At 44.5% G+C, this 14,897-nt stretch overlaps 1 protein-coding gene across 1 annotated transcript in view; it reads left to right on the top strand.

The window, feature by feature from the left end:
* The first annotated feature begins 313 nt into the window (after positions 1-313).
* Positions 314-14,897, top strand: part of LOC129831136 (protein tweety homolog 2-like) — a 70,565-nt gene continuing 55,981 nt past the window's right edge. The window contains exons 1-2 of the mRNA XM_055894211.1: positions 314-734; positions 7,355-7,527. Of these exons, the coding sequence (XP_055750186.1) occupies positions 606-734; positions 7,355-7,527 (302 nt within the window). The 5' untranslated portion in view covers positions 314-605. The remainder of the gene's footprint in view (positions 735-7,354; positions 7,528-14,897) is intronic.

Raw genomic sequence — 14,897 nt, forward strand, 5'->3', positions numbered from 1 at the left:
AGCCGTCGGATTACATGAGATAAATTCTGCTCTGATAACCAGCAGTTTTATACCAGATATAAGATAGCCTATGGGTTTTATTCTAATACCACTATCATCATTATATATTTAATTTCATGACCTGAATGTATTAACCGCATCGTCTTCACTGTAGCCATATCCTTTCCCACTAGGTTATACTTTCTGACCGCAGCTGTAAATGGTTTAAAACCGGTCACGCACTGTGCATTGAAGGGCGCTATCGTCAGTCAGTCTCGTGCCTTGGATGAGTGCGCGTCGCGCGGTCCAGTCAGAAGAAGCGGCTTCTACTGGAACGAGCTTACCCGTGAGCGCGCCTCCGAGAAGTTAAAACAGCTGTCTAGCTGCAGATCACGGCACGGGACCACAGAGATAATGCTGTTGTTATGCTTTGTTCTGAGAGCAAAGAGTCCAAGGAAGTAGTTTTGTATTGTTTATTCTCCTGCTCTACACTGTAAAGTGTTTTCCAACAAGAAGTCGCGGATTCATGATTTGTTTTTGTACAGAACCGAGGATTAGGATACTGACGGGGTCTCGAGTTCTCGGATGAGATTTTAGGGGTCCAGAAGCACTTTTTGTAATAAGGAATGGCCACGGCACGGCTGGACTATATCGCTCCATGGTGGACCTACTGGCTGCACAATTTCCCCCACTTCAACTTCACCTTCCAGCCCGTTGATAACACCTTCAGACCCGGGGAGACGAGCTACCAGCAGGTTGGTACCTACTACCCACTGCGCGTAAAGCGCGGCCACGTTTCTCTTCTAGACTAGAGAGAGGGCTCACTGAAAGACCTTCACTGACAGCCCACATATCTAGGCAAATGATCTGAAAACGACTTTGTTGGTCAAAGATTTAACAATTTATTTGGAAAATAAAATACATAATTTGTCTTTAGCTGAAGAATGTTTTAAATTTTCTTGTAATTTCCCACATTGCTATAGGATGTATTTCCATCCGCACCAACTCTGCACAGTTTAACTTTTAATGAAGTGAACACACTTTATTCTCTCTATTCTCCGCTATCATCACTGTGGCATGTTCAATAGGACGTAGCAAAATAAAGTTATGAGCAGAGTGGACACGTCATCACATGAAATCACATCCGTTTTAGTATTGACATCTCCAGCTGCAAAGTCCTGAGTGTGCCTATCTAGCCTGGTTGCATTCTCTGTTAAGCTGTTTCATTCCACTCCTTGCCACTCCTGTCTTTGGCAAATTAGTGGGAAGGAGTGGAATGTTAGCTAAAAAGACTGGTAGCCAAACTAGTGCCAATCTGTCTGGTTGGTTGTTTGTTACCAGCCTTCAGTGTCTGAGACTGAGTAACAGTGCCAAATAAAAAGACCATTCCTTTACAAACGGCATGCCTCAAGTAACAATATTAAAAACAGCACAAATTGAAACAATGTTTTGTTAATGGGCTCTATACAAGCTGTTAATATTCCAGCGTAGAACCGACTGGTGAAGGATTGCATGTTCCTGGTTGTCTTCTTTGTTGCAGCTCCACAGATGAACATGTGTTAAGCTTCTCAGAATAGGATTGCTGATCTAGGATCAGCCCCCCGTTCCATCCATGTAATCCTATTCATTGTGATCTAAGGGGCAACACTGATCCTATATAGATCAGTACTCCTGCTCCAGGACACTTGCTAGACACAGCCCCATATCTCACTACACCACACAGTGTTTATCCTGTCAATAGACACATTACACACCCTAGCAGTGTTCTGAGATGTGAGATGTGCAGTGTGACTGTAGAAAGACGTCCTGGAACGTAGCCACAGTGTCAGAGATCAGGGGTACACACAGAGATGTTCACACAGAGGTTACCACTACATAACACTGGTTACCACTACATAACACTGGTTACCACTACATAACACTGGTTATCACTACATAACACTGGTTACCACTATAGAACACTGGTTACCACTACATAACACTGGTTACCACTACATAACACTGGTTACCACTACATAACACTGGTTATCACTACATAACACTGACTATAACTACATAACACTGGTTACCACTACATAACACTGGTTACCACTACATAACACTGACTATAACTACATAACACTGGTTACCACTACATAACACTGGTTATCACTACATAACACTGACTATAACTACATAACACTGGTTACCACTACATAACACTGGTTACCACTACATAACACTGACTATAACTACATAACACTGGTTACCACTACATAACACTGGTTATCACCACATAACACTGACTATAACTACATAACACTGGTTACCACTACATAACACTGGTTACCACTACATAACACTGACTATAACTACATAACACTGGTTACCACTACATAACACTGGTTACCACTACATAACACTGACTATAACTACATAACACTGGTTACCACTACATAACACTGGTTACCACTACATAACACTGGTTATCACTACATAACACTGGTTACCACTACATAACACTGGTTACCACTACATAACACTGACTATAACTACATAACACTGGTTACCACTACATAACACTGGTTACCACTACATAACACTGACTATAACTACATAACACTGGTTACCACTACATAACACCGGTTACCACTACATAACACTGGTTACCACTACATAACACTGGTTACCACGACATAACACTGGTTACCACTACATAACACTGGTTACCACTACATAACACTGGTTACCACTACATAACACTGGTTACCACTACATAACACTGGTTACCACTACATAACACTGCTTACCACTATATAACACTGGTTACCACTATATAACACTGGTTACCACTATATAACACTGGTTACCACGACATAACACTGGTTACCACGACATAACACTGGTTACCACGACATAACACTGGTTACCACTACATAACACTGGTTACCACGACATAACACTGACTATAACTACATAACACTGGTTACCACTATATAACACTGGTTACCACTACATAACACTGGTTACCACTACATAACATTGGTTATAGCTACATAACACTGGTTACCACGACATAACACTGGTTACCACTACATAACACTGGTTACCGCTACATAACACTGGTTATCGAACTCACAACCCTGGCATTGCAAGTGCCATGCTCTACCAACTGAACCACATGGGACCACTGTTTAACACTGGTTACCACAACATAACACTGTTTACCACAACATAACACGGGTTACCAATGGTTACCACTACATAACACTGGTTACCACTACACTCCAGACCAGAGACAAACCTCCAACACATGCACAACTGCTTTCTCTCCAAACCTTCTGGCTTTGGCAATGATCTGTCAGACAGGACTCAATGTGGGATTTCTGATGGTGTTAAGTCTAGTTTCCTGGATATTACAAAAGGTGTACCGCAGGGGTCGGTACTGGGACCTGTTATCTTGACTATTTATATACATAATATTGGTCTGTTAACTTGTAATATTCATCTGTATGCAGACAACACTGTTATATATGCCATTGACCCCAACCCCCAACTGTTGGCCTGGCTATGTTAGAGCTGCAATCTGACCGTGTTACCTTACAGAAAGCCCTGGTTGGTTTAAAACGTGTACTTATTGCGGGCAAGACTAAAGAATATGTTGTTCTCTAATTCTCTCTCCACAAATGTCAGATGGACGACGTATGTATTCATTGGATGGTTCTCCCATCGATCAGGTTCCCATCTATATACTGTATATCTGAGCATTTGGATTGACGTAATGTTTAAGAAACATACGGATGAGCAAGTTATAAAGCTATGATTTAAAGTAGGCTTCTTTTTTAGAAATAGATATTGCCTCTCCCTAAACAGCAGGAGGCAGATTGTACAGTCAATTTACCTGCCAGTTTTTGACTATGGTGACACTATTTACCAGATTGCAGCAGCCACTACTCTTAAATATTTGAATGGCGCCCTTCACTTTATAACAGGCGACAGTTTTAATATGGATCACTGCTTCCTGTATCAAAAAGGTTGGCTGGTCCTCATTAAAGTCCCATAGCGTCCAATTGCAATTTAAAATACTGATTGGGGAACTACTTTCTGAGGAATGTGGCTGTTTTTCTAGAATGTATGTATTGTGCAGTAATTTAGTTGGTTTTGCATTGCCTTGATTAGATTTTGTCTTGTGATTTGTATTTATTGTAGAGTTTGTCAAATGCTTTTGGCATCTCTAAGTGCCTATTTGAAAATAACTTCAGCTCGAGTTCTCTCCATGTACCTCAAAGCTAAACACAAAAGTTCCATTTGATGTCAACAGGTGGGAAAGAAATGAGTCTAAACTTGTCATAAAGCACCTCTTTACTGACTGATGTTGTAAACCACATGTTCTAAGCTGTTATCATCCACAGCCTGGTGATCGTGTGAGCATGCAGTATCACCTCTCTGTGTGGGGGGTGTTTGTGAATGCTGCTGTTGTGTGTTCTCGTACTTCTATACTACTTTACATTGTGACATTGACCAGTGTTGCTGAATAGACAGGTCAATGGAGGGAGTGTGATGCTAGCAGATTCACTTCTCTGTCTCCGGCCAAACTGGGAAACTGTCTGTCTGTGTCTGTGTCTGTCTCTGCGTTTAGTTTGTTTGTGTAAGTAGGTAACACTGTAGTCTGTCCTCTGTGACTACATGATGTGTAACACCGTAGTCTGTCCTCTGTGACTACATGATGTGTAACACCGTAGTCTGTCCTCTGTGATTAAGACTACATGATGTGTAACACTGTAGTCTGTCCTCTGTGACTACATGATGTGTAACACTGTAGTCTGTCCTCTGTGATTAAGACTACATGATGTGTAACACCGTAGTCTGTCCTCTGTGATTAAGACTACATGATGTGTAACACTGTAGTCTGTCCTCTGAGATTAAGACTACATGATGTGTAACACCGTAGTCTGTCCTCTGAGATTAAGACTACACGATGTGTAACACTGTAGTCTGTCCTCTGTGATTNCACTGTAGTCTGTCCTCTGAGATTAAGACTACATGATGTGTAACACCGTAGTCTGTCCTCTGAGATTAAGACTACATGATGTGTCACACCGTAGTCTGTCCTCTGTGGTTAAGACTACATGATGTGTAACACTGTCAGATTATCTTCTAAAGCAGTTCTGAACAATGTGGACCTTCCTCCTGCTGGCACATCCTTCTGGAACAACGGGACCATTTCAGATCGAGAGGTGGGATTGAGGACAGAGCCCAGAATATGATCACTTTAATGACTTGGTACAGTTGAACTCTGTTTGAGTCCAGAAGTTTACCACAGGAGTTTGAATAGCAGTTTCATCTTACTTTCCACGTCATTGTTGTGAAAGAGAATGTGTTCTCAATGACTTACATGGTTACATTTATTATATTTAACTAGGCAAGTCAGTTAAGAACAAATTCTTATTAACAATGATGGCTTACACCGGCCAAACCCGGATGACGCGGGGCCAATTGTGCACCGCCCTATGGTGCTCCCAATCACGGCCGGTTGTGATACAGCCTGGAATGGAACCAGGGTGTCTGTAGTGACGCCTCTAGCACTGAGATGCAGGGCAGACCACTTCGCCACGCGAAGAGCCCCAAATACAGGTAGTTACATTGATTTAGACACTGGTTGGATGAGAAATAATACATGCGCCTTTAGTTTCCGCTGCCCGGCCCTGTCTGAAGCTGCAACCTTGGTCAAGTCCGTGGTCAGAACATGATGCCAGAACCCATAACTTGATCAGTCAAATTGAGTCAGGAAAATAGAAGGTAGCTTCCTGATAAGGCCTGTTGAGACAAACAGTACCTTATTAGAGTCATGAAACCATGCCAGGTAGGAGTGTGGAGAAACAACATGGGCCCATAGGGCTCTGGTCAAAAGTAGTGCATTATATAGGGAATAGGGTGCCATTTGAGAGTCAACCATATTTGGCCAAAATCCCATGCTTCCACTTGGCTTTGATTTCACTTCTTGAATTTTGAACTCCTCAACATTCCAAACCATGGGCTGAACTTTTGTCTACTTCTGTAAATGGCTGTGTGTGTAGTTGAACTTCTGTAAATGGCTATGTGTGTAGTTGTACTTGTGTTGTACACTATGTTTGATCGCTTTCATCACCTTTCATCAAAATGAAAGGTACAAACTTCAGGCGTACCTAATCTCAAAAACAAAGACATATGGCTACAGTAGACCCCCCATGTTCTGCTTTCTATACCCCTCTCTCTCTCTCTCTCTCGCTCTCTCTCTCTCTCTCGCTCTCTCTCACTCTCTCTCGCTCTCGCTCTCTTTCTCGCTCGCTCTCGCTCTCTCTCTCGCTCTCTCACTCTCTCGCTTGCTCCCTCGCTCTCTCTCTCTCGCTCTCTCTCCTTTCCTACCCTGGCTATCCCTTCATCACTCATGCTCTGAGGGTAACCTCAGTCTGGGAATCACAAGATTGGAGGGAGGCCGCTTTGTCACCTGACGTTGAGCTGAAACTCCAGCAGCCTCTGATCATTACTGTTTCCCCCCCTAACACCCTAACTCCTGTGTGGATCAGCTGGTAGAGCGTGGTGCTTTAACCACCAGGGTTGTGGGTCAGATACCCGGGGTCACCCATACGTACAATGGATGCATGTTGGCGAGCATGACTGTAAGTTACTTTGGATAAAAGTGTCTGTTGAATGACGAATGTTAATAGTAGTAGTCCAATAGACCCCAGGTATCTCTCAAACCAGCAACTCCAGGTCATGTTCATTAAACACCAAACTGATAACACAGAGAAGGAATACCTAGACTTGTCCAATGAGAAACGTTCATGTTCATTTTATTTTATTTTATATTTGCTACTTTGTGCCCTACTGAACATGATCCTGGGGTGTATTCAGTGATCCCCCCCCCATCTCTCACTCTCTCACTCTCTTTCTCTTTCTGTCTCTCTTTCTCTTTCTTTCTGTCTCTATCTCTCTCTCTCTCCCCTCCCCCATCTCTCTCTCCCTCCCCTCCTCTCTCACCCTATCTCTGGCTTCACACAGAGACATGCTAGTGATGATGACTGATGAAACAAACATGACTTTTGACCCAGTATATCTTTTCATATTAGTCTCACTTGATTCCAGTGTCTCCCTTTCCATCAGAGTGGGTTCACTCTACAAAGTAACCAATCACAGGGCTTGTATCAACTCAGGACCTGACATGATAATATATACTGGTTGTCTGAAGAAATGGTGCTTTGCAAATGAGTTCTCTAATTGTGACAGTTGTATTTGTCCTCTTATTAGTCAATAACAAATGTATTATAACATGCTCATCTCTCTGTTTCTCCCTCTCCATTCCTCCCCTTCCCTCCCTCTCCTCTCTCTCTCTCCCTCCCTCCCCGTCCTCCCCCAGTCTCTGGTCTTCCTAGCCTGTATATCAGCTGTTGGACTAGTCCTGAGCCTCCTGCTGCTGTCTGTCTACCTGACCAGTGTGTGCTGCTGCAGGAAGGAGGAGGAGGAGGAGACCAAGAGGCCTGACTCCTGCTGTGTCTCCTGGACCGCTGTCATCACTGGACTCATCCTATGGTGAGTAGTATCACTGGAACTGTTTGTATCTAACAGTAGTGTACTACAGTATTAGTGTTACAGGGACCTTTCTTCAGTCTGTCCCGGGTGTGGTTAGAGGTGTTATCTTATATTACAGAATTACAAGCCGAGGTCTTTAAAGGGAGTATACAAGGCACAGACATTCCCTTCACCTAGCCAAGTTCCACTAGAAGCAAACCAAATCTAGTACGTGGGGCTCCTTTAGTGTCTAGATCAGGGTTCTACAACTCTGGTTCTGTGATAGGGATGTAACACAGCTAGCTAATAAAGGTCCTGGCCGGTAGCTAATTAGTTAAATAAAGTGTTTAGGGTTGGAGTGAAACTCCAGGAGGGGAATTGGACAACCCTAGACCGCCCTCCTGTGGAAAAGGCTTTGATGTGATCTTTGACATTCAGGATTTGACCTCTGACCTCATTAACTCACACACAGAGGCTGACATGCTGCTATGGTGGTGAGAGAGAGAGACCAGATGGTCACTTTTGGCCTGACCCACTTTGATGCAGGATGTTGTAGACTGAGGTCACTGTGACTGACCATGTTCACTGATGACAGTCCTGCTCTCATTGTGTCTAAAGCAGACTACACTATGCACTGTCTACCCTACACTATCACTACACTACATTACACTACACTATCTATTCACGTTTCCTGGGTGTGCACAGAACAGTGTCCATTGAGGCGTTATCCTTTATCCTCTGAGATTGTGGTTTGCAACATTCACAATGTGCAGTTGTGCATTGTCTCACTGCCACAAGCAGAAAGTCCCTTTTTGGATCTGTATGTTGGGCTGTCCACCTCATCACTATAGGACATGTAGGGCTGCCCACCTCATCACTATAGGACCTGCCCACCTCATCACTATAGGACCTGTTGGGCTGCCCACCTCATCACTATAGGACCTGTAGGACTGCCCACCTCATCACTATAGGACCTGCCCACCTCATCACGATAGGACCTGTAGGGCTTCCCACCTCATCACTATAGGACCTGCCCACCTCATCACTATAGGAACTGTTGGGCTGCCCACCTCATCACTATAGGACCTGTAGGGCTTCCCACCTCATCACTATAGGACCTGTAGGGCTGCCCACCTCATCATCGGCAGAGTAGCCTAATGGTTAGAGCGTTGGACTAGTAACCGGAAGGTTGCAAGTTCAAATCCCCGAGCTGACAAGGTACAAATCTGTCGTTCTGCCCCTGAACAGGCAGTTAACCCACTGTTCCTAGGCCGTCATTGAAAATAAGAATTTGTTCTTAACTGACTTGCCTAGTTAAATAAAGGTAAAAAAAATAAAATAATCACTATAGGACCTATAGGACTGCCCACCTCATCAATATAGGTCCTGCCCACCTCATCACTATAGGACCTGTTGGGCTGCCCACCTCATCACTATAGGACCTGCCCACCTCATCACTATAGGACCTGCCCACCTCATCACTATAGGACCTGTAGGGCTGCCCACCTCATCACTATACGACCTGTAGGGCTGCCCACCTCATCACTATAGGACCTGTAGGGCTGCCCACCTCATCACTATAGGACCTGCAAATGATTCCTCCTCCGAATGAAAGAGAACAACAAATGATTCCTCCTCCGAATGAAAGAGAACAACAAATGATTCCTCCTCCCAATGAAAGAGAACAACAAATGATTCCTCCTCCCAATGAAAGAGAACCATAAACGATTCCTCCTCCGAATGAAAGAGAACAACAAATGATTCCACCTCCCAATGAAAGAGAACAACAACCGATTCCTCCTCCGAATGAAAGAGAACAACAAATGATTCCTCCTCCGAATGAAAGAGAACAACAAATGATTCCTCCTCCGAATGAAAGAGAACAACAAATGATTCCTCCTCCGAATGAAAGAGAACAACAAATGATTCCTCCTCCCAATGAAAGAGAACAACAAATGATTCCTCCTCCCAATGAAAGAGAACCATAAATGATTCCTCCTCCGAATGAAAGAGAACAACAAATGATTCCACCTCCCAATGAAAGAGAACAACAAACGATTCCTCCTCCCAATGAAAGAGAACATCAAATGATTCCCCCTCCCAAAGTGCATGATTGAGTTGGCACTGTGTTGAGCTTAATCTTGTGACAGAGCTCTAAGTGCTGAAGGTAATTGAGTTAGTTAGCTGATAACATTCCAGGGGGAGGGGCAGCCCAGCACTGATTGGTCTCTCTTACACCAAACCTATTGTAATGCTAAGTGCTATGGCATGATGCTACTTAGCCTGACCAAGGAGCACTGTGTGAACTCTTGAATGTCTGGGCTCTGAACGGCTCTCTGTTTCCTCTAGAAACGTCACTTCATTTACATTTTAAAGCTCACACAGTTCAGCAACCTACCCCCCTGTAGGAAATACTATCTTAGTATTATGATATGACATGTGTTAACCCTTCACTGTCTGGGGCCAGACTGCAAATGTGACTTTGTGTTGTAACTTAACAGGATCACAGAGCATTCAGCTTGCTACCCATATAGGAAACTACTATCTTATCTTATTTTGAAATGCATAATAAAAGGTTTATTTAACCAACAAGTGCTGTGTTAAACCTTTTCTGTCCGTGTTCTGGGTGGCTTTCACCCTTCCTCAGTACAGCTAGTCTAGTAAAACCTCTACTGTTGTTGTGATATAACTAAACAGGCTCACAGCTTTCAGTGAACTACTCCTGTCGGAAATAAAATACAACTATAAGATTTGTGCCTGGACTTTTGGGCGAATATCAGTTTCCCTTTTCTACAGCCAAGCCAACCTGGAACCTTGTCATGTAACTTTGGGAATGTGTTTTATGGTGTTTATTTAAGTAAGCATTTCACTGTGAATTCTACACCTGTTGTATTCGGCGCATGTGACCAATAGAATTTGATTTGGTTTCTGTAATTGTCCATGTGGTTGCTGTAATAAGGGAAAACCCTAGTGACACTAACACCTTAATGACCTCCGTCCTTCACCTCTCAGCTACTTACCTTGTCCACAAGGGCCTGTGTGACTGGACGCTCTGTTCTGCTCTTACATGAGGTCCTGTTCTTGTTAATGTGATTTGGGAATGTGGTTTGGTTTCATGTACAAGGTTATTTTCAGATGTGGTCTTCCATAAATCAACAAGCTCTCAATAACAGTCCTTTGTCTGCTGTAGCTCCTCTCATCTGGTGGCTGAGTTGTTGGACAGGAGACTTCTATTGAAAGATGTTTGAACGTTGACTTGGAGGGAAACGGTGTCCTTGATTCACTATAGCTAGTAGGGTTTAGTGCTGGTCTGGAACAAAAGTGTGCAATGCCCGTTGCAGCCCCCAGGACTAGTGCCCACGGATAGCCTGGTGTTTTTCTGTTGTCTAATGGTTTTATTATAACCCGAAGACTTTAATCCAATAACCTGTCTTTTTATTTCTCTGTCCTTTGTTTTATGAGTCACAGGGTTTTTATGATTAGATGATGTCACCGAACAGTTTCATGTTATATCATATGTTATTCCATTATATTACCTGTTATCATTTTATTACCTTCTCTACTTGGAATATATCATTCTGATTAACTTGGACTGTTGGATCACTCAACCAGGCCTAACATGTTAGATGGTATGGGTGGAGGTAGAGGTTGTATCACTCAACCAGGTCTAACATGTTAGATGGTATATGGGTGGAGGTAGTGTTGTATCATTCAACCAGGTCTAACATGTTAGATGGTATGGGTGGAGGTAGAGGTTGGATCATTCAACCAGGCCTAACATGTTAGATGGTATGGGTGGAGGTAGAGGTTGTATCACTCAACCAGGTCTAACATGTTAGATGGTATATGGGTGGAGGTAGTGTTGTATCATTCAACCAGGTCTAACATGTTAGATGGTATGGGTGGAGGTAGAGGTTGGATCATTCAACCAGGCCTAACATGTTAGATGGTGTGGGTGGAGGTAGTGTTGTATCACTCAACCAGGCCTAACATGTTAGATGGTATGGGTGGAGGTAGAGGTTGTATCACTCAACCAGGCCTAACATGTTAGATGGTATGGGTGGAGGTAGTGTTGTATCACTCAACCAGGCCTAACATGTTAGATGGTATGGGTGGAGGTAGAGGTTGTATCACTCAACCAGGCCTAACATGTTAGATGGTATGGGTGGAGGTAGTGTTGTATCACTCAACCAGGCCTAACATGTTAGATGGTATGGGTGGAGGTAGAGGTTGGATCATTCAACCAGGCCTAACATGTTAGATGGTATGGGTGGAGGTAGAGGTTGTATCATTCAACCAGGCCTAACATGTTAGATGGTATGGGTGGAGGTAGTGTTGTATCATTCAACCAGGTCTAACATGTTAGATGGTATGGGTGGAGGTAGAGGTTGTATCACTCAACCAGGTCTAACATGTTAGATGGTATGGGTGGAGGTACTGTTGGTAACAGAACCAGGCCTAACATGTTAGATGGTATGGGTGGAGGTAGAGGTTGGATAACTCAACCAGGCCTAACATGTTAGATGGTATGGGTGGAGGTAGAGGTTGTATCATTCAACCAGGCCTAACATGTTAGATGGTATGGGTGGAGGTACTGTTGGATCATTCAACCAGGCCTAACATGTTAGATGGTATGGGTGGAGGTAGAGGTTGTATCATTCAACCAGGCCTAACATGTTAGATGGTATGGGTGGAGGTAGAGGTTGTATCATTCAACCAGGTCTAACATGTTAGATGGTATGGGTGGAGGTAGTGTTGGATCATTCAACCAGGTCTAACATGTTAGATGGTATGGGTGGAGGTAGAGGTTGTATCATTCAACCAGGTCTAACATGTTAGATGGTATGGGTGGAGGTAGTGTTGGATCATTCAACCAGGCCTAACATGTTAGATGGTATGGGTGGAGGTAGAGGTTGGATCATTCAACCAGGCCTAACATGTTAGATGGGATGGGTGGAGGTACTGTTGGATCATTCAACCAGACCTAACATGTTAGATGGTATGGGTGGAGGTAGTGTTGGATCATTCAACCAGGCCTAACATGTTAGATGGTATGGGTGGAGGTACTGTTGGATCATTCAACCAGGCCTAACATGTTAGATGGTATGGGTGGAGGTAGTGTTGGATCATTCAACCAGGCCTAACATGTTAGATGGTATGGGTGGAGGTAGTGTTGTATCATTCAACCAGGTCTAACATGTTAGATGGTATGGGTGGAGGTAGAGGTTGTATCATTCAACCAGGTCTATCATGTTAGATGGTATGGGTGGAGGTAGAGGTTGTATCATTCAACCAGGCCTAACATGTTAGATGGTATGGGTGGAGGTAGTGTTGGATCATTCAACCAGGCCTAACATGTTAGATGGTATGGGTGGAGGTAGAGGTTGTATCATTCAACCAGGCCTAACATGTTAGATGGTATGGGTGGAGGTAGTGTTGTATCACTCAACCAGACCTAACATGTTAGATGGTATGGGTGGAGGTAGTGACAGTTGGATCATTCAACCAGACCTAACATGTTAGATGGTATGGGTGGAGGTAGTGTTGGATCATTCAACCAGGCCTAACATGTTAGATGGTATGGGTGGAGGTAGAGGTTGTATCATTCAACCAGGCCTAACATGTTAGATGGTATGGGTGGAGGTAGAGGTTGGATCATTCAACCAGGCCTAACATGTTAGATGGTATGGGTGGAGGTACTGATGGATCATTCAACCAGGCCTAACATGTTAGATGGTATGGGTGGAGGTAGAGGTTGGATCATTCAACCAGGTCTAACATGTTAGATGGTATGGGTGGAGGTAGAGGTTGGATCTGTAAGGAATTTCTTCCCTATGTTCATACAAGTGACCACAGGAAACTTCTTTGGTCAGAGGTTAGTTTGTTTAATAAGGTTTGCAACCCGGAGTTTACACTTACAGCAATTTACAAACAAGACACTCAGTTCTCAAGATGGTGTTTTCTCTTTTTATCCCCTACTATGGTTCACCCCGCCCAGGGTGACATCCCTTAACTTTAATACAATATAAACTAATAATGAATAGTTGCTAATACAAAGATGTTTCTGCTAGGCGGAGTTCAGCTTATTGTTATTTGCAGTTAGTTTCCCAATCCTTCTTCCTCCTATTGCTATCATGTACTAGCAGAAATAAGACTGGAACATAGTATCAACAGGAACTGAAAGTATTGTTTCAACAAGCAGGTATATGACTTTTCTACAGTTGACCTCTTCATGCACTTGCAAAGTCTACCACTGATTCTTCATCTCAAGCTGAAGCAAAGCATTAATCATTGTACTTTTGTAATCACAGGTAGAATTGTAATGTACAGATATTATAAAATTCCTTTCAGATCATTCAACCAGGCCTAACATGTTAGATGGTATGGGTGGAGGTAGTGCCTGTTGTATCATTGAGTCAGAGTATGTGAGCGGAGTGGAGCTGGAGTGAGGAGTGGAGTGGAGCTGGAGTGAGGAGCGGAGTGGAGCTGGAGTGAGGAGCGGAGTGGAGCTGGAGTGAGGAGCGGAGCTGCTGCGAGGAGCGGAGTGGAGCGAGGAGTGGAGCTGGAGTGAGGAGTGGAGCTGGAGCGAGGTGCGGAGTTGGAGCTGGAGTGAGGAGCGGAGTGGAGCCTGTAGCTGGAACGTGGAGTTGGAGCGAGGAGTGGAGCAGGAGTGAGGAGCGTAGTGGAGCTGGAGCGAGGAGTGGAGCTGCTGCGAGGAGCGGAGTGGAGCGAGGAGTGGAGCTGGAGTGAGGAGTGGAGCTGGAGCGAGGTGCTGAGTTGGAGCTGGAGTGAGGAGCGGAGTGGAGCCTGTAGCTGGAACGTGGAGCTGGAGCGAGGAGTGGAGCAGGAGTGAGGCGCGGAGTGGAGCTGGAGTGAGGAGTGGAGTGGAGCTGGAGTGAGGAGCGGAGTGGAGCTGGAGTGAGGAGCGGAGTGGAGCTGGAGTGAGGAGCGGAGTGGAGCCTGTAGCTGTAACGTGGAGTGGAACAGAGTGGAGCTGGAGTGAGGAGCGGAGTGGAGCCTGTAGCTGGAATGTGGAGCTGGAGCGAGGAGTGGAGCAGAGTGGAGCTGGAGTGAGGAGCGGAGTGGAGCCTGTAGCTGGAACGTGGAGCTGGAGCGAGGAGTGGAGCAGGAGTGAGGAGCGTAGTGGAGCTGGAGCGAGGAGTGGAGCGTGCACAGTTTGACTGGAGTGCAGAGCTCTTCTCACCCGCTCCAGTACCGCTCAGTTCACAATCTCAGGGCATGCTCGGCCCAGCATGCATCCGTGTGCTGCTATAGCCTCTTGCTTTAGCTACGTTTATGGAGTTCACCTAATATTTTCATAAAGAAACTGATAAAACACAAAGGTGCTAAATCAAGGTGACTTACAAAGATGAGGACCAAGAGAGTGAGGT

This window comes from Salvelinus fontinalis, chromosome 2 (assembly GCF_029448725.1).
Source record: "Salvelinus fontinalis isolate EN_2023a chromosome 2, ASM2944872v1, whole genome shotgun sequence".
Classification (NCBI taxonomy): domain Eukaryota; kingdom Metazoa; phylum Chordata; class Actinopteri; order Salmoniformes; family Salmonidae; genus Salvelinus; species Salvelinus fontinalis.